This window comes from Phaenicophaeus curvirostris, chromosome 11 (assembly GCF_032191515.1).
Source record: "Phaenicophaeus curvirostris isolate KB17595 chromosome 11, BPBGC_Pcur_1.0, whole genome shotgun sequence".
In the NCBI taxonomy this organism is placed as follows: domain Eukaryota; kingdom Metazoa; phylum Chordata; class Aves; order Cuculiformes; family Cuculidae; genus Phaenicophaeus; species Phaenicophaeus curvirostris.
The window spans coordinates 17,869,802-17,890,397 of record NC_091402.1 but is presented as its reverse complement, the minus strand read 5'-3'; the positions used below and the strand labels follow the sequence as shown (position 1 = coordinate 17,890,397).

At 47.7% G+C, this 20,596-nt stretch overlaps 1 protein-coding gene across 1 annotated transcript; it reads right to left on the bottom strand.

Moving 5' to 3' along the window:
* On the bottom strand, positions 1-19,463 carry RAB7A (RAB7A, member RAS oncogene family). The gene is made up of 6 exons (XM_069866234.1): positions 19,370-19,463; positions 4,296-4,356; positions 3,102-3,228; positions 2,106-2,324; positions 1,476-1,604; positions 1-1,339 (listed from the first exon to the last, which is right to left on the bottom strand). The coding sequence occupies exons 2-6, from the start codon at positions 4,346-4,348 to the stop codon at positions 1,244-1,246; spliced, it is 624 nt and encodes a 207-aa protein (XP_069722335.1). The 5' UTR covers positions 4,349-4,356; positions 19,370-19,463; the 3' UTR covers positions 1-1,243.
* Positions 19,464-20,596: the final 1,133 nt, after the last annotated feature.

Below are 20,596 nucleotides of genomic sequence, written 5' to 3'. Positions count from 1 at the left end.
TTTGTTCTTGTTAAGTTTATTGGCATCATGTTTGTCTCTTTACATAAGAGCTCAGCCTACGTACTAGAATGTAGACCTCTGGAAAACAGGTAGAAGGGCTCCATTTAAGCAAGCTACAAATGCAAGAACAAATACCAGGAAGAAAGGAAGAGAAGAAAGGGACTAGATTGCCAAGTTTTTCCATACCAAAAATCCAGATTAGCAGTCAGTAAGAAGAAAGAAGATTCATAGTCCAGGTCATTCATCAAGAAACAGCTACCACAACCCAGGTGGGAGAGGAGCTCCTTCTGCAGTACAAAGAGCCACTGGGACACCTCAGCTCTGGCTCCTTCTTGCACGCACTCCAGGATGTTAGGAGTTAAGCAGTAGGGGAGGTGAACAAACGAGGTCATTTCATAGCTGTATTTAATTTTAAATCCAATAATCCAGTGTGCATATCAATGCTGTTATGCAAATCTGAGAATTTAGATACAAGGAAGCCAGACAGATTTTCCAGAAGATGAAGCCTCGTTGGCCTCAAAATAAGAAGGCTTACATAGTTCATCTCTACTGTACAGAATACTGCCTCTATCTGGACTCTGTGTCGCTATAGCACGCTGCAGGTCACAAGTGTCCTCCTCACTTTCTACACAATCTGTGTTTCAGTACTTGAACATGTAATTCAGGAATTTTACACTAATTTATACATTTTTAATTGGTTGCATATATTAACATGTACTATAAGATTTTTCCTAAAGAAGCATTACATAATACATGGATACTGTAAAAAGATCTGATTAGTTAAAAGTAACAAGCATTAACAGAGATACATACAAAACTCAACCTAGTTGGACTGAGTGCTGAGCTTGCAATGAACTATGGGTAATCAGCCTTTCCAGTTGCAGCCTTCACAGGGGGAAAACACCAGACAGTTAAAAATGTATGTAACTTGTTACACAGATTACCTGTAAACAGTTTCTCTCCATCGGACACCTGGAATTAGATTCAGTTCCAAACATACATAAGAGTTTCCATTTTAAACTAAGAGAAAGGTCTGTTACCATGAAGTGTGATGTGGATGGTGTAGGGACGTGAGCTCTGAAGTGCGGGACTCTCAGATGCTCATGAAGATGGGTGGATTTTGGCAGCTGGAGATGGAAATTTTCTTTTAATTTCGTTTTAAACACAGAAGAGGGGCTGTGTGTTTGAAGGCCTAAGTGTGATATTCGTTTGTGAAGGACTGTGCTCAACCCCCCCTCTCCCCTCAGCAGCTGCAGCTCTCCGCAGAAGCCTTCACTCGGTCATTCTTGTCTAGTTTGATGGGTTCAGGGAATTCATTGTAAAGCTCCACTTCGGTTTCCTAGTGGGAGAGAAAGCAGGAGTTCGTGCCGAGCTCTACAGACAGCTCCCAGCACACAAGGAGGCATTCTCAGCTGGGGAAAGCTGCCCAGAGCAGCCAAGTCAGCAGGCAGGACACCCACCAGCCCCCTCCGTACCTGTTTAAGTGCATTTCGTGCAATCGTCTGGAAAGCTTGTTCCACATTAATGGCCTCCTTGGCACTGGTTTCAAAGTACGGGATGTTGTTTTTACTGTAGCACCAGGCTTGTGCCCGTTTTGTGGTGACCTGGGTGGACAAAGAGCAGCATCATCATCTTCAGCTACACAGGAAGGGGGCTTTATTTCCAGGGCAAGGGCAGAGACCCCTCTTAACCAGCCTGAGCCAAGAGAGCAGTTCTGACCTCAAAGCTACAGCCTTGATACTGGGCACAGGAGAATGCTGCTCACCACTGGGATAAGGAGCACCACACCCAAGGAAGATGAGACGACAGGTTGCTCAGGCATCCACACAACAGGGACTTGCTCCCATAGAAGTTCCTCAGCAGTTCACGAGGAGGAGAATCGGCTTCTCTTGTGTCTACCCAGGGAGCTGCCACAATCCTTCCACCAGTGGGCAGGAGCATGCCATGCACAGGCATTTGACCTCCCCCAAGCAGAAGAAACTCTTCCCCAGGGGCACACAACAGCTGAGCCACACTCCCACTTCCCAGATAACCCTCCCATGCTCCCATGAGGTCTCCCACTCCAACAACTTGCTGTGAGAAGGCTGGCAAGTCCCAGTACTCACTTGTCTGTTTTCTAGGTCAATCTTGTTTCCCAGCACAACAAAAGGAAAGTTCTCAGGATCCCTTGGACTGGCCTGAATGAGGAATTCATCCCTCCAGCTGTCTAGGGTTTTGAATGTGTTGGGGGCCGTGACATCAAACACCAGCACGCAGCAGTCCGCTCCCCTGTAGAAGGCAACTCCCAGAGACTGAAATCGTTCTTGTCCTGCTGTATCCCATATCTGGAACAAAAGACAGGGCAGATAAGCCACCTCTACTCAGACATAGTAAATTCACAACTAGGGCATTCATTTCAAAATTCCCCACAGCATCTACAGCCCCCAGCCAGCCAGAGAGGAACACCTGAAGGGTAGGGAATTCCTGTAAGTAGTAAGTATCAAGAGGAAGAAACACTCTAAAGAGTTAATGCTTCATGTTCAGCCTCAGCAACAGACATATCTTCGTTCTAGGCAGAAAGGGCTCAGGCAGTAGGGTCAGCAGGTGACCTGCCTGCAGTGCTTGGGTGCACTGGGGTACCAGCACAGTCCAGCCCTCTCCTCTGATGGCTACAACAGGGCTTTTGCTGCCTTGCAGTCTCACCAAGGAGAGAGGAAAGCTTCAGATAGTAGAGACATAAGCAGACTGAAAGGTTAACGCTATTCCCACAGGACTCAGGGCAGTATGGTTAATTGACCTAAGGAGTCCTTTCCTAACCCTATTCAGTTCCTGAACATTAGGGAAAATGCATCTTTCCACCAAATGCTGGATTTTAAGCTGGGCCTGGCCAAGCTGCTCTTAGCTGAGCCCAAGCTGGTCTTTGCCTTCCCTTGTTCAGCCAGTGCACAGATTTGTTGAGAAGCCCAGCAGTATCTATGGCAAGAGCAGTTCAGCGCAAGTGAGATTCACACGCAGTACACTGACCCCTGTACCACTCCAGACTACGCTGGAGCAGATGCTTCCACACAGGCGTGGCTCAGGTGGCCCCACACCCTTTGCAGCAGGGAACAGTCACTCCTTACCTGCATTGTCACTAGCCTGTCATCCACCATGACCTCTTTTGTCAGGAAGTCTGCACCTATCGTAGCCTTGTACTGGTTACTGAATTTCTTGTTCACATACTGGTTCATGAGTGATGTCTTTCCCACCCTGGACAGAAAGACAAAAGAGATTAGGTAAGCCATTTCTGCAACAGTGCGTGAATTAACCACCCTGATCAGAGGCCTCTGCCTTCCACCATAACCTCCTGGCCTCTAAGCCATGGAAAAACGCACCCACCTCTGCAAGAAGGGGCTTTTAGCAACAGATGCTGAGGCAACATGCTGAGTAAGAGCATTAGCTACCTACAGATATGAAGGATTACGATCTTGAAACCCTGTTTCCCTATCAGTACTCTGATCCTTGGTAAAGAGTATTCATCATGTTATGAACATGAGGGCAGTTCTGGAAGATGAGGTGCCCCAAAGAAACCCACTACAAACAGTCAGCATGAGCCTCTGCAGAAGGACAAGGTGGAAGAACAGACAATTTAAGCTGGCAACAGCTCACATACACATCTGCCAGGCACCCAGAGATGGAGAGCCTCCCCAGAGAGCCAGCTTAGAGGCTCACATGCCCTCTCTGGGGCTAAGAAACACTCCCTGATCAACAGCTTGCCCGGCACAGGAGTATAAATAAGCCTTATGCCCTGGGAGTCAGGTTACAGCCTGCATGGCAAGTAACCTATAACAGTGGAGCAGACTCCTTGCTCAACAACACAGAGCAAAGCCTTTCGCTCCAAGGGGCAGGGCTCTAGCCAGAGCAGAGAAGCTAAGATGGCTCAGTATAAACTATGTCTCTGACAGAGGCAGAGTTTTAAGAAGTGACTCAAGATTGCTTATTAGCAGTTTTGGAGATTTATTGAAGTGAAATGCTTATTTCAACATCACACGTTCTCCTTGTGGAAAGACCATCCAGTTCTGCTACTTGAGTGGTCTGCCCAGCGCATTTCCCCCGTTTAATATTGTGGCAAGACTTCAAGATATTAAACTGCAGGGACACATTCAGGACAGAGGCAGGTGAAGAGTTCTGAAAGCTACATAGCAATACAACTACCTGGGGCTGTAAAAATCTCTCCTCCCAGCACAGCTGGTTTCTTATAGTGCATCCAGGCTCCCACTAGAAGAGCACTGCTCCAGTCAGCTGCAGACCAGCAGCTTCAAGGCTCCTCCACTTACCCAGAATCTCCAAGGATGATGACTTTCAGTAACACTTTCTTCCTAGAAGTCATCTTTTACACTAGAAAGGAAAAGGAACAATCCCATCAGACACCATTAACACGTCATTCCTCAAGGCAGAAAGCAACAAGTTTGGAGTTGGAGAAACCTGACTCCTAGCAAAGAGCCAGCAACAGGCAGGGCCCAGCACTCCTGAAACCAGACTCCATTCAAAGCTACACTTGAGCGCTATCCAGGTGTTGGCCCATATCTTAGGCAGGGCCATGGCAGATCTGTAGTGGCAACTTAACACCAACAGGTAGATGAGCCAAGCACTTGTCCTTTACAGTACCAGGCCATTCTGTGGGTATACTCACCTAGGCCCATCTCCCTCAGCCTCACTGGAGGCAGTGCAGTAAAGAACACCAGCTCCCAACACAAGCTAACTCTTACACATGCTACCAAGTGAGATGCAGAAATGTCTCTGTGATAACACACCCAAGCTTTACACTGTTCAGCAGTTTCCCACTGCAAAAAATTGTAGAAATGGGCCTCTTCCACCTTTCAGGTTCAGTTTGGAGAAGTGACAGCTCTCTAGCAGCTGTGCTTTGTGAAACAGTTGAGTCCCAAAGCATGGGACCCAATGCAGTGGTTGAAGCGCTTGCAACACAACCACACAAGGCAGCTCAACAGCTGAAATACAAGACAGACTGCTCTGCAGCTTTGCTGAGAGCATTTGAAGCCAACCACTGCCACCTCACCTCTGGTGGAAGGACAACTAAGGACACAGCCTCAAGCCTCACAACATTCAGTTTGTTGCTGGGTAGAGGACAAGTTGTTTGCTCAGCTGCGTCTTCTGCCACGACTCCAGTCCAACTTATAACCAAATGGCTCTACATGGGCAACTAACCGTCCATCCAATTGGCAAGACAGTTGAGCTCCAGAGATTCATATTCTTACTTGCTCCTGGGACTCCTTCAGATCAGTGAAGGAGCTAGAAGTACATCAGCTGCAGCAGGCCTGAATGCACTTCTGGACATGCTTTAGCACAGTAAAAGCAAGTACAAAGCCTTGCTATTAGTGGTTGAGCATACCCTACCTACCACGAGGTCCTTCTTCCCACCTCTGAGGAGGGGATGGGGCAAACCATTGCTGGGTGTTGGGGCTTGATCGGATCACAGACCCTGTTTTGGTACTGACTTGGCCCACAACACAAGGACTCCTTTCTCTGAGGAGCGTTGGAGGTTCTGTACAGCAAGAGGAGCCAGAAGATGGTTATAGCTGCACTACTTGAATTCAAAGACACTTGACAACAGGCTTCATGTATTAAGTAAGTCCTTATATGGGGACCTGGTTACCCTAAAATTCCCATCTTGCTACATGTTTGTAGCGCCACAAATCTCCTACTCCTCAGGAGCTATTCCTGACTTTCACAGCTGGAGACCTTCACTTCAACAACATGCACACACTGAGTCTTCTGAGCAGGTTAGTCCTGTGCATTTCCTGGGATATGCAACAGCCTAAGCTGCTAGATAACTGCAGCCTGCTTCATCCCACCATCACAGGGGGCAACATGCTTCAAGCTGTAGGAGTCCTTTACTAGATGCAGAGTCCACTTGCTAAAGGTCTAAATCATCTCAAGCTTTGAGGGTTAAAAGGCATAGTATTTCAGACTTGACCACCAGTGAACGCTGCAGAAGCTGAAGAAGCCCTCCAGAGGCCACCACAGGCAGAGGTGCACTTATACCTTGTCAGACTGCACCCATCTCATGCCTCTAGATGGGACCCACTGCTGAGAACAGCAGCGATTGGCCACCCAGAGAGGACATGTGGTCCTTAGATAGGAGTTCAGAGATGCCAGAGAGCCTGCACAGGGCAGTTTCTCCAAGTGTAAACACCTCTCCTTTCCAAGGCCGTCTACGCTGGACATTGCACAATGATCCAACTGGCAGCCTGGCAATATTAAGCCAAGATACAGCCAGCTGAGAGCTGTCAACAACCCCAACATTTAGTCCTGCTTCTGCTCTCAGCAAGGTCCACACTCCATAGCTTGTCTCCTTTATAGCCATGGGGAGAACAGACCACGTAATCTCCTTCAAGCAGACAGCACCTCCTGTGTTTTCTAAGCATGCAGCACAAGTGACACTTGTGCAAGCCAAGCCAGTCTTTTGCACCACAATCAGCCCAGATGGAGCAAGAAGCAAGTGAGCAGAGCTTTGAAAAAGCTTAAAGGCAGCTGTGTACACTGAACTGTCATAGAAAACATCTGTGTAGGCTCAGGTCCAGTGTGAGAGTCACCTGTTTTCCTCAGGGCAGAGGAAAACAACTCACCCTGAAGTGACTGTGCCAGAATTTAACAACATGTACTGCTTCTATTTTCCTCTCAAGTGTTTTCAGTATCACTTTCCCCTGGCTGCTGCAGCTCACTGCTTCCTGGTATTTGAAGAAGCTTTGGACAAGCTGGCATTAGTTCTCATGCTCAGGGAGGGATTTGCAGAGCCCTAAGTTACAACACTAAATCCCACTGGATGCTGAGCACCCAAGTTCAACACAGCCTGAAGTCCCACTTACAAAGGGAGGGGAAACGACTCTCTGTCAAGTCTCATTACCTTGGAAGTAGCTCAGCTGAGCAGCCACCAGCAGACATGGGGAGGAAGTCTGAGTCACAGCTGACAGGGTACCCTGTCAGCAGGAAGGGCTGTTACTGCCTCATGCACACAGGTCAGGTGTGACACTCAGCTTCCATTCCAGGTGATGCAACGGATGTGAGCCACAGCACAGGAGCTACCTCAGCATGGCATCTGGTTTGGGCCATGGGATAGTGAGGGGCTTCACTCCTGCCAGGAGCCACCAGTGGACACAGCCCAGAGTTTGCCACCCCTGTTCTACTACACTTGATCAATGCTACTTTGAAGCCCCATCAGCTGATGGGCCAAGACCTCAATTAATAATAATATTCTCTTTACAGGTGTTAAGAGACCAACACTTCACAGAATCACTTCAGAGTTATTCCTTGCCCAGTATAAGAGACCTCACCTTTGGAGAGGAGACCTTATCTCCAGGTCTTTTAGGAAGCACCAGTATTTGATCCTCTAGAGCCTACCTATAGAAAGAAACACCTCTAAGTTTAAGTAGCACCAAGTTGCTCTCCAGAGCACCCCCTTTGCTATCTCCCTTTACCCTCACCATGTTGTGTGGCTGAGCAGGTGTCCTACAGCAGCTCCAGTGAGATCTTCAGTCTAGATAGATTGAAGACACTCCCATGACTTTAGCTGGGGATTTTTATGACCCAAACCCAAAGAGTCAAGCTTCTCCAAGAACAGGATACCTCACCTCCTCCAACGTTTGCTTCCAGACAGCATTTAACAAGCTGAGGTACTAGGAGTGAAGCCTTACAGTTTCCTTAACATCACACAAAGTATTTTGGTGACCAGCAAATACATTTTCATAGCAGAGGATGCTTCCACACACAGTTCAAGAAGGCTCAGAAATACCTCAGCTGATCCTGATTAGAGCATGCCATTTGCTGTGTCAGCAGAAGAAAGTGCATCCAACCAACTCCAGGCCAGATTCAGCACTCAAAAATTTGCTTGCCTGAAGTCAGAGGTAACTTATGATTATCCCCTTGTTAACAGAGACTGTTTCTCACATTACACAGTATTGAGTAGGTTCATTACTGCCTTGTGTCCCAGAAATGGAGACCACATACATGCTCTGAGCTACATAGATCTCATTTCTGGTGAACCTTGTTAGTATAAAAGCAAAGGGACACCAAGAAGAATACAGCTTTAGCTCACAGATGAAGCAGACTTGAATACCTGAAGGAGCAGCTAGCTCACATGGGAGTTTCTCCAGTCATGCCAACAAGAAACAATAAATTACTGAGCACAGTCTCCCCCATGCTCTTGCAAAGAGCAAGCTCAGCTCAAGTTGAGATCAAAACTGCAACACTGCTGAGTCAGTGGTATGCACATCTAAGGCTGTTTTCCCTGTATATGTAGCTTGTCTTGCTTTACGATATTTGGTATAATCACTCTAGAGCAGCATCCTGCAAGAGTCACAGAAGCCCTTAAGATGGCAGTGTGCAAGCTCACAGGGCTCACATCCAGTCCAAGAGCATTTCTGACAAACCTTTCCTTTTTCAGAGATCACAAAGAAAAACCCGTTTGTTAAGATTTGATTCAAGACATCAGTTCCATTTCATACTGCGTGAAGTCTCTTGGAGCAAGGTCACTTGCATGACTGCTCAGAACACAGCCTACCAGCACACCCAGCTAGACCTGCTCAGGAGCCATCAAGAACTTCACCTCAGGTTTAACTGGTGTCAATGGAATGACACAGCTGCCTAATACAGTAGGGGAGTATTTCCACTAAATTTAATGTCTGTGCCTCTATGCAAACAAGCTCATTCGATGAAGCCTACCAGCAGATGCTCTCCCCCCAGGCAGAGGTATTACCTTTGTAAGGCTGGCCTGCTGGAGCAGCAAGGGAGAACCCCTAACACCTGACCTGCCTACATTACTGTCTTAGCTGATCTGAAGAGTCAAGAACTGTTCTATGAAGCTCCATAAGGCTACAGGTCCTCCAATTGAAAAGCAAATAAAGTCTACACCAAATCCAATTAGGCTTCTCTTGTTGCTTCAGAGTACATCACAACTGTCCTTTTGCTTGCTATATTAAGACAGCTGCTTTAACTCAAAGCAGAAATGGATGGGTAAGGATTCCTTAGAGATGCTCACATGTGTCAAGTCACAATGCAGGCACTTTTATATAAATTAGGTTGGTACAAGCAAATAACAGTAGGAGCTTGCACTGGCAGCCCACCAGAACTTAGATTAGCTATCCTTTAACAGAAGTAGGGCTTGCGACAGGAACACCCTGTTAAGTTGTTCACGGACAGTTTTAGTATGCAAGTAGCTAGCCTTGGGGAAGAAATCTCACCTCCACAGAAGACAGCAGCTCCCTAAGCAGCAGCATACCTCTACCAGTTTTGAACCTGCTGACAAGCTGCTGGAGCAGTCCTCACTGTTGAAGCTTTGCTATTAAACAGTTCAAGCTAGAATCCTAACCAATAACCAAAGCATATTTATGCAGAGGCTAGAAAAAACAGGGACATCTGACCAGGAGTTCTCTGCTCCTATCAGCTTGCCATCTGCACCTACTGCTAGAAACCAGGTGAATGCTGAAGCAAGACTGTTGGACTGCATCTCTCACCCTGTGTCCTTTGCCAGGCATATTTAACACTGTCAACAGGGCACAAAGCAGTAGGTGAGCAAGAATCAAGCACAGCTAAACTCACTATAGTGCTTATGAATAGCTAGTTCTGCTCCCCTGTCCCAGCAGGCAGCACAAGAATAAGGAGGTGCCCACGAAAAGGCACGTTTGTACCTGAATCACTGCAGGTTTGCTCTGGGTCCTGTGGCTGATAAGCAGAGCACTCACTTCTCCTCAATATCACAGGACCTTTAGCAAAAGCACCCAACCATGAGAAGCCAGCCTGGATCAAGCAGGACTCTGTCGGGGATACCGCACACTGCAGTGGGCTCACCGCAGTGACCAGACTGAGACAGCCATACTTAAACAGGGGAAGAACCTTCTGTCCCAAAATGCAGCTAAGTGTTTCCGACACAGAAAACACCACCTCTGCTCACTGTTCTCTCGCATGGGGGAGGCTGCAAAGCATTAAGTCTCTGTACTACACCAAAGAGCTATTTTTATTTCCCTCCCAATGGTTCTGCATTTCTTCAAGGAAACTGAAGCTGAAAGAATGATTCAGAACCAGCTCAAGAAGATTGAACCAGTTCCTTCCCAGAAGCCGCAAGTTCCCTAGCATGTTTAGTACCTCAAGGGGTTATGCCTGCTTAGCCCCTCAGCCACTGAAAGGAGATGCTCACTGGATGTTTATCCTAATCAAGCACATCAGACTGGCACAAACCAGTTGCCCCATGGTCACATTGTACCCTGCCATGATTTATCAAGCCAAGTTTAGCTGATGCTTTGAGTAGACACAATCTGTCCCAGTTCAGCTACCCTGAAAATGTAAAGCCTCACATCCCAGGGAAAGGCAGATACCCTGCAACTGCCATGAGTTGACCAGGATCACAGTTCCCCCTTGCAGAGCACCCAAGTGGTCCAGCCACCTTTTGTACTGAAGCCTCCATCTCCCACTGCAGCAGGAGCTCCAGGTGGAGCTGAACAAATTTTAACTAATACAATTTAGTAACAGCTTGGTTCCAACTACTTGGACACAAAGACATTGCTAACAAGGTGCCTGCTAATGCAAAGCCACAGGTGACAGCCCAAGCAATTCAACACGAACACCTGAGACCAGCAGATGTCAACCTTTAACATCTCGCTTGCATTCTCCCCAGTGACAACAGCCCATGAGCAGAAGCCTTGTCCTTTTGCCTAGGAAAAAGCTGAGAGGTAGCCAGGGGACAATCAGCCAAGACTGTTACTTTCACATGAACATGACTTAAGACATGCCAAGCTGCTTTCAAGGAAGAAACTAGAAATAAGCCTACCTTTGACTGCTACAGAGCCTGCTTATTTTCCTTACCAAAAACCCGAGCACTCCATGAGTGGAACAAGTGTCCAGCATCCCTGCACTGCTGACTGCTACAGAAGCACACAAAGCTTTAACAGCAAGTTGAGACTTGCACTGACAAGGGCTGCACAAGCAGGACAGTACCCTCTTCCATTGTCATGACAGGTCTACTAATAGCTTAGCTTCCCCAGCTGGCTGGAAGATGCCATCTAAGAAAGCCTCACATTTACTGGGTGCACCTGCTGGCTTTGTGGCTAAAAAGCAAATTAGGAACACTTACTGTTTGGGTCAACAACTTGCAAGAATCACTCTTCATAAACAGGGTGCTTTTTAGGGCAATGGACTCCTACAGTCCATAGTCAGAGGTGCTTTCAGGCCTCACTGATGCACCACAGAGAAGCAAAGTAAGCCCACACCAAAAGCAGCTGGCAAGATACTCCTGTGACAGCTTCACAGGAAGGTACACTCTAGCTGCTGCTGCTGTATCAGTAGCATCTCAGAAGTGCTTTCCACCTCCTTCCTCCCCACACATTTACATTGGTGTTCTAATCAACATATTCCTTCCTGCTGGTCCTCAGCTCATATTCACTGCTCAGGAGAAGCAGCTAGGCTGCCTGCTGCTTACTGTAGTTTCACCAAGAGCAGGCTTCTATCCAGTTGGTGCCTTTCCCAGCCAGCCCTGCAAGGCAGGAATTACCTCTGTCCAGGGAGCTGGGAACCTCACCTATAAATTATTCAATCCTTGCGTAAAACGTTATCTTGCAAGTTGTCAGGTATGGGTATGCTGTCCAGTGCCTCCTGCAACCACCCAAGAGCTTCAACTTCTGGAAGAACAACCTAGAGCTCTAGATGCTTGCTAGCATGCTGACACAGCTCAGATCAAAACAGAATCTTAAAATATGTTTCAGTATCCCAGAGGAATCTGCTTTTTCTATTACAGCTGTCTGCAGTCAGTTTCCACCTTATTTTGAGGGTGGAGTTACAGCCTCCAGTGCTAGAGAAGCTGCTCTAGAACCAAGTGAAGGTCAGGAACCAGCCAGCTACAGCTTATCCATGTGGCCTTGAATTCTGTTTACTGGCTGCTTCAGTGTGAGCACCAAACTGGCACAACATGGTGCCAATGGCCACGGTCACAGCTAGCTTCCAGATGGACAGGACCAGGCCCACACACAGACTCTGCTGCATCCTGTCTCTGGACAACAGGCTCTTAGGACAGCTCAGTTCTAAAGGAAAGGAATGACAGGCAACACACAGCTTAGGGAAATATGCAGGAACCCCAGCTAGAAAGCAAAAGCTACAGAACAGGTGTGAGCAGAAGAGGCTCTTGGTGTGACCAAGGGAGCCCCAGAGCCAGTGCTGGGGAAAACAGTCCTTTCAGCGGCAGTAAGGCTTTGGCTTGCCTCAGACATACCCTTGGTCCCCAGCTGAAGGCTCTAGGATGCATCCCTGCTGTGAGCTCAAAGAGCTCCTTGGAAGAGGAAACACCAATGGCCAGTTTGCCAGAGTGCAGATGATACAGGGAAGGCAGAAGCAACGCCACTGGTAGGAGCCATGTCTGTAAAGGAATCACAGGACTCGCATGTGAGAAGGGGTCTGCCCTGCCTGAGGTCTCAGCTCAGCTGTGGCTCTGTTAGGACTGCGGGTGCTGAGATTTGGAGAGCACTGCATTCCTGAGAGGCACCAATGCACATGATCAGTCAGGCTCTAAGCCTGAGTTCTTAAAGCCAAGTTCTCCAGTCCAAGTCTCACTGATTCACAGCCCTGTTACACCTCCCGGCATTTCTCCACATCAGAGCTGGTTTATGCCTGTGCAATGTTTAAGTACTAGATGTGGCGCTGAACAAGTTTCTTGCTCTAAAGCTCTCACTATTAATTGTGACTCTACCCTAGGAAAGTCCAAATTAGGTAGGACTAGCCCTCCCCCCAGTTCAGTAAGAAGTAAAGCTTAGAAACTGATCTCTACCAGTTTAGATACCACAGCAGCCACCTTCTCTTCCAAGGAGATCTTGTTGATCTGACTGCATGGTTTGAAAGTAGGAGCAAAGCAAGCACAGAAATGCATTTGCTTACAGTACCCAGGCAGATGCTGTCTCTGCATGTTTAGTCAGAAAACCGGTGTGCTTAGAAGCTGTGGGAAAGATCTGGAGGTCATTTCTTGCCATCTACAGAAACACCACCTTGCCCAGATTGCTGCTTACCCTAAGATTACAGTGGCACACGTAGGTTTTTCCAGGCAATAAAAACCCCAAGCCAAAGGGAGGGAGGTAAAGGAGTGCAGAAAGCACTTCCAGCTATGCTAGACAGCCATCCTGGGTGGATCGCTTTGCTCCTCAGCAACCTGAGGCCCACCACCATCATCTCCACAGCAGGTAACAGGTATTTGAAGATGGCAGCTGAGTGCAGAATGGCCCTTTTAGAGCAAGTACCACACAGCAACAAGACCGGGAATCCCAGACAGAAAAACAGGGCTGCTGAAATTGTAGTCTTCAGGTTTAGAAAGACAGCTGACAAAACCACGCTCAGAAGCTTCACCAAAAGCTGGATGTTCACAGTTAAGTCCACCAGTTCAAGAGCCCCTATACCACAGGGTATCTTTCTCCCAGGAATGGCACAGATACAGGCCCCAACAGGCTGACAGTAAGTGCCTGAAGATCTTCAGCTACCCTTTTGGAGGCTTAGAGGCTCTAGGTAGTTGTAATTCAAGAACCAGTATTGCTGTGCCCCTGCCCCTTGGGTCAAAGCAGTTCCCCTGTAAATTCTACAGGATTTCAGGTAGTTCCCAGTTGATTTTCCCCAAGGATCAAGCTGTTACAAGAACAGGCATGCTTGCTTTAACACCCCTCCCCCTTTATCAGAGCAAGCTCAACTTCCCCTATTCTGCCCTGGGGGAGACAATCTCAGGATGTGGGAGGAGATTTGAGCACATTGCTGGCTGCTGGGAGACACTAGGCAACAAGCCATGTGTCTTGACTAAGGGCCTTGCCTACGCAAAGCATTTCAGCTGTACCAGTATAGCTTCCATGTTGCCATGCCTCTACCAGAATGGTCTCCTCAGTGGAGAACTGCCAAGGCAAGACAAATCTTGTTCTACTAATGCGGACACAGCTATGGTGCCCACACAGCCTGGTTCATACAGCCACAACCAACAGCCACACAACCAGCAAAGCCAACCAGCTGCTTGAGAAACCCCTATATGAATACAGACAGCCCAGCTCGGTTCTCCCATCAGGCCATCCCACTGAACACAATTCCTCAGTCACTTTCTGTAAATCAAGCACAGTGCCAGAGGCAGCTGGGTTCTAATCTTCATGCGAGAAGATAAGGCTGACCAATTCAAAATATTGTTGTTTCTTAGTGACTTGGCTAACTAGAAAAGTTGTTCGGTGTTTACCAGATCTAACAGTATTTTTCAAGTACTCAGATTAATTTCTAGTTTTGTCTAGAGTTTCCTAGGGTTTCACACATTCCTGTCATACTTTCAGTCTTAAAAACACAAATAAGAGATGTTAGATAACCTTTGCAATGGTAAGCAAAGCACAGATCTCAGACCTTGTCATTGGTAAACAAGCCTTGTTTATCTACTCCTGGCTGCTAGCTTCCTGCAGTTCCTAGGGGCTGGGCAGAAAACAAGTGACTAAGGAGAGACTTTGACCAAGGTTCTGGCCTTCAAGTCAAATGATGGCCCTCAAGAAGACTACCAGACCCATAGCTTCCACCTGAGGTTCAGATCCGAGAGTCAATATTGTCTCCTTCAACACCAAGAGCTTGATAGAAGAGACCAGACAAATACTGAAAGGAGATCCTACTGCCAGACAAGATTCTACTGGAGACAAGACGCTAATGTAAAGAACCTTACTCCTGTATATCTGTTACAGGAATGAGTCTCCTAGAGAGGAAGCTTCTAGGGACAGGCTGCAATCTAAGAACTAAACCCTGATCTGTGAGCACAACTTCAGATCCTACACACTCACAGCAGCTCTTACTATGCTAATGCAGTTTGCAGAGCAGGAAGGACAAGTATTTCAGTACCAGTCCCAGGATGGGAGTGTAACAGGTAGCTTGCCACAACCGCTTTGCCAGTGCCCAATGAAGAATTCTTACAGTGGAGACCTTTCAAATTCACACTTCACATCCTCACACCTCTTGCACAGATCCTCCTCCATCAATACTTCACCAGCTCAGCTATTCTCTCAATGAAGTTCCATAAAGGTAAAAAAAAAACCCACTGAAGTGATCTGCACAGTGAGATTAAGAGCACAGTGCTGGTAAACTGCATCTTCTTGCTGGGGGAAAGGAAGGTCAGGTCTAGGCACGCCTCAGTTACAACCACCTCACTGCTCATGCTGGAAGCACTGTTGCCACTATGCCAGTTTGGACTTCAGACATCATTATCCTTGTCTGGAAGCCGAGAGGAGGAGATAGCTATAGAGCCAAGTGACTCAGCCCACTTGAGGGAGACAAGCACGAAGCAGGTTCTGTTCAAGAGGATGCCACTTCCCAGCTGGAGAAAGATCAAGGGTTCAGCACAGACTTGTCAGATAAACTGGTAGCCCCAGCAATCAAGGTCCAGAGCCTCTGAAGTCAGCTCCAGGTGCCCACCTTCACTTTCATCTACCACTTCACAGTTTGTCTGCAAGGTGGCCAAAGTCAGTATGCAGCAACACAGGACAGACTCCAGAAAAATACCGTTTTCTTAAATGCCAGTAGACAGATCTACTCAATTCCATTTAAGAATTTCTGCTTGAAACTCAGGCAAGTAGCTAGATACAATTACTCACCTAAAATTGACATTTTAAGTAGTTACATACAGGTAAGAGCAAATCACTTGCTACATCAAGAGCCTTCAAATGATACAATTAAGAATCTGTGCCACAAGTTTACACTTCAGGAGGGGTGCAACGTCTGAGATGGAATTGAAGTTTCACTGTCCTGTGGAAACAGCCACAGCCTCACAAATCGACTTCTCTTGCTAGGGCAGCCTAGGCTATTTGAGATCAACTGTAAATCAACACAGTCAAGCCTTGTCAAGCTTGATTCCCTCCCTGGCCCTGACCGTGAGTTAGCAACAGCAGTGTTGACAAAGCTTTCCCCTGGACGGAGCACTCATTGCTGGCACCGGAGAGGAGGAGCAGTCTCACAGGAACAGCGCTAACAGCAACAATGACATCATCACAGCAGATCTCCACCGAGCAGAAAATGCAGCAGCACACCGGGTTCAAGCACTGCATCCCCGTGAACAGAGCGCAAAAGCAACAAGCATGCTGGAAGCAGGAGAGCAACCATGTGACAGAGGGGTATTCCTTCACTGCCTGCTATTTCTGAGTGGCACATGTGGAGTCACTGACCTTGGGCACTCATTTGGAAGTTTTATTCACAGTGCATTTAAAGGGAAATATGATCTTCAATAGAGCAGCCAACTGCAGAACTGAAAATGGCATATTAGCTATTGTCATTCAATTAATTACCCATACCTAATCCATTTTTGAAATATGCAGCCCATGCCTGGACTGTCACTACAGAAAGGGACATTTTCATCCTCACAGTCCACTGTTACAACTGTGTCTGAAGACAGACTGTTATACAGCAACTAAGAGATCATTTTAGGAAGCTGCAGGGGGAAGCTAACTGAACTGCAACTCATCAGGCAATTAAACTGCAATTATCAAAACAATGCTGTACAAGGATGAAGTACTTCAGCATCTGAAAGATGCAGGATTGCCAACAGAGGAGCAGCAAGCAAGCACACCAGTGCCCAGCCAAGCTCAGCGTTTAGGTAAGGTCTTATCTGGACTCCCTTTCACCAAGCAACAAGCTTTAAATGACTCTAGAGTTCTGCAGAATCGTAGGTCCATCAGGCTCCAGTAACAAGGGCTTAAGAGCCGATCAGGTCACAGCTGAGCAGAAGCCCAGGAGACATTGAGGAACACCAGCAGCATGCAAGGGGAGGATTCTGTACTCATTTATCAAATGATCAGTTTACACCCGTGACTGAAGAAATGGGTATATTGTAACAGCAGGGACAGCTACTAGCCAGTATCAGAAAGCCCACACATCCACCAGTTTTAGTGAAAGCAAACATTCAAGTGTCCTGTTCTATAGCCTTTATTCCCAACCCCAGGCTTGCCAGACACCTATATATCACACTGCAGCGTTTCTAAATGCACCCTAATCAAGCACAACATTTGGCTGTAAAATCACTTCAGTTCTGCATAAATTAATCTCATTTTCACAAAGAAGTCAGACCAAAATCCCATACATGTTGGAGACAAAGCTATTTATAGTTTTGCACAGATGGTTTGATTGTAATTGTCACATTTCCTCAAGGACAAGCTTTGCCAGATATTTGCTCCAACAGGTAACTCACATGACCTTTCAACACAAGATTCTTAGAACAGGAGCTTTAGCTGTAGAAATTGAATCTGGTAGCCCTCTTGCCTGCAGGCACTTGTTTTGGGTAGTGAACCAAGCAAAGCGCTACCTTCCCTAGGGGATTTCAGAGAGCCTATAGCAGAGTCCATCACATTTTCAACCTTCAGTTAAGGATCCATCAATGTTGTAACGTGCCTATGCTACTCGGTTTGATTCACTGGCTTTAGTAGAAGGTCAAGGATGACTTTAGTGTGGTCTCTGCAACAAAGTTATTTAAATTCTTAATCTTTGCCTTAAGGTTCAACTCTTAGTGTGCCACGCTGCACTATTAATAGGGTATTTGAGGACATGGATCACTGCACACCACCACAAGGAAGAGGAAAGTAGTTACTGCCTTGCACGTCATCAGTTATACTCACCACTGCAGGTTAAGAAAGCAAGAAACTGCTGCTGGATTTTAGAACTCTTCCTTATTGAGGGGTCAGATTAACCCCACCTTACAGCTTTTCTGCACCAGAAGGGGAGCATTAACATACTAGCACATGAGGAGGGGGGGAAAAAAAAAAAAGCACTTGAAAGTAACAGTATTAGAGCTACTTTGGATTCTGAGGACTCAGGCCAGGCATGGTGGGTCTACTCATTAGCTCATGGAGGGCGAGTCATGTGTTCAGTCAGCTGTTGGAAGTCACAAGCAGGAGGGAGAGAGAGAGAGACAAGTATACTTGTTCTTCCTGAATAAGTAAAGCAAGGAAGTCCTGACTATTTAACAGGGAATATTCAAATGACTCCACCCACTTTAACCTCAAATACAGCTACTTAGAGAACAGAGTACATTGGCTCTGGAAGCCCAGCTCTACTGGAAGCACAGCAAGGCTGCAGCTTCTATCACACACTATACCAGTACCACCACAGCCCCTGAACAGGGCACAGCTGCAAGTAAACCAGTAAATCACAGCAAGCCACACACTGTGGCCCAGATGGTTACACACCATCCCCTCAAGAAGGGAACTCTCCAATTGTCCCCAGCCCCAATTCCCACATAGAAACAGAGTGGAAGGCACAGGCCAGGGCTGGCCAGCAGCAAGTCCTAGGAGCTTTATTCCATATTGGCAATTGTCAAACAAAGAACAGCTTGCTTACAGCTGGGAGGGGTCCGCTCTGTCATGTGGTCTCAGTTTACATATAAAAAGCCTCATACACACATATCACAACAGCTCTGCCTGTCAGCAGACAGTTTTAGTTTTCAGGGGCATAATGCTGAGAGTTCCAGCTTTGACTCAAAGGGCTTGGAGATACTGGGGAAGACATACTAATTTTGATGCTGAGATTACCTGTCTTTAGATGGAGACAGCCTTTTCACAGCTGCTTTACTACAAAAATAATCACTCCACTTAGAGGGAAGACAGTGCAGTTGTTTTATTTAAAACTATTAGACATTTCCATATTTATTAGTCTGTGTATACCTGGAGACTAACAACATATCTATGATTTAATTTACCTTATTATACACTCACAGCCAAAAGCACTTCTAGCATCCACTCTACCCCTTCTTAGAACTGACTCAGGCTTTACACATGTCAAGAGCTACTTTCGCAATAACTGCCGGTCTCCTCAGCCGCATGTTTTGTCACGTTAATTGCTCCCAGGGCAGGCTTCTCATCTCAAACGCGATACCCACCGACCACCCAGAGCAGCATTTCACCACCTCAACCTGGCCCTTCCCGGCGCTCGACCCGCCCTCGGCCTCCAGCTGTCCCAGAGCCTCCTCAAGCTCCGGGAGGGAGCTCCAGCAGCGCCGCACGTCGCGGACAAATCGCTCAGCTCCCCGGGAGGTACCGTTTAGGAGCCCTTCACGCCTCTACAGAGCGGCGGCTCGCACAAAGGCCTCGAGAAAGGCGCACCCCGGCACACGCCCGCCTGCGTCCCTTACCGGGGAGCCCCCGCCGCCCACCGCCATTGTCCCACCGGCAGCGCCGAGCTCGGACATACACCACCCTCCCCGCCAGGCCAGGCCCCGCTGGCGGAGCCCGGAGGCGGCGCCGACCCCCCCCCGCCCGGCGGCTCCGGGAGCCAGGGTGGAGCCGCCGCTGCTGCCGCCGCCCCATCCCGACCCCGCCGCAGCCCAGGCCCCAGCGTGAGAGCAGCCCGATGGCGGCTCCGGCGCTGGTCGCAGACTCACCCGGTGCGTGTGCGCGGCGCCCGCCCGAGCCTCGCTGCCGCCCCCCTCTCGCCTCGCTCGGCTTTAATGGGCCCAACCGCCTCCCCGCTTTCACTTCCGCCTCCCCCCCGACAACTTCCGGTCACGGGGCCCGCCCGCTGGCGCTGACGTCAGCGCGCAGCCGGCCCGCCGGCGTGCGGGGGGGTGGTGGAGGGGGGAACAGAGCGTGTTGCTCGTCACGTGACCGCGGGGTCGCCGCCGCCATTTTGGGTGGGCGAGGGCTGCGGGCGCTGGGCGGAGCGGGGCTGGTGCCGGGGGTCGGTTGTGACCCCGAAAACACCGATAAATAAAGTCTCTAAGGCTCGTTTTGCGGTTTTAGAAAGCAAGCAGGCTTGACCGGGCCCGGGCAACGCGAGGCAGCGATCTCCATCGATGGTGTGCAGCGAGAGGGGCTGGGACAGAAGGGATTTCCCACTTACATGCAGATGGATACATTTTCCCCAGAAATCTTATGATATTTTACTACTTTCCAGTGTGAGAAACATGCTTTCACTGGTAAAATATTAAAAAGGACAAAGTCTTCGAAGCAATAGTATTTTTATTTTACAATCCAGTGCTGAATTGGATGCCCTTCTAATGAAGGCATACAATCCCACAAAAGCAGTGGGTATATATACTAGTTTTAGACAAAGAAGCATGTAAATCTTTTCAAGGTTGCTCATTATATTTTTGGAGCATTCAACCATACTCCCTTCAGGTTACCATTTGACCTAAGACAACTACCTATTGCTAGACAACTAAACATCCTGTCTGGAGATTGTCTGCATGTTATCTCTTGATACAAGACAGATTTATATGAAGACAGATATATATAACAAGATAATTAAGCATACAAACCAGCTGCAGCGAAACTTATCAATTCTCACACCAAGGTCTAATTTTAATGTTATGAACTTCACAACAGTCAAAACTTGCTAATTTGGAGCTTTGCCTCCAGCTGTCTGACCTTGCATTTGAGACAGAGAGAGAATGCAAAGGGGATTATAGAAAAAGACACCTCTGTTCAGCTCAGATCACACTGAACACAAGACTTTACAATCTTCAAAGAATAAACAGTGCCTAGAAAAATGCCGTCTAAAAGAGAACATGCTATTGGAGGGACATTCTGTTTAACTTTCAAAAAATACAATGACTTAGATGAAACTTAACTCTGCTTTGGCTTAAATAAAAAAAAAAATCCACTTTTTG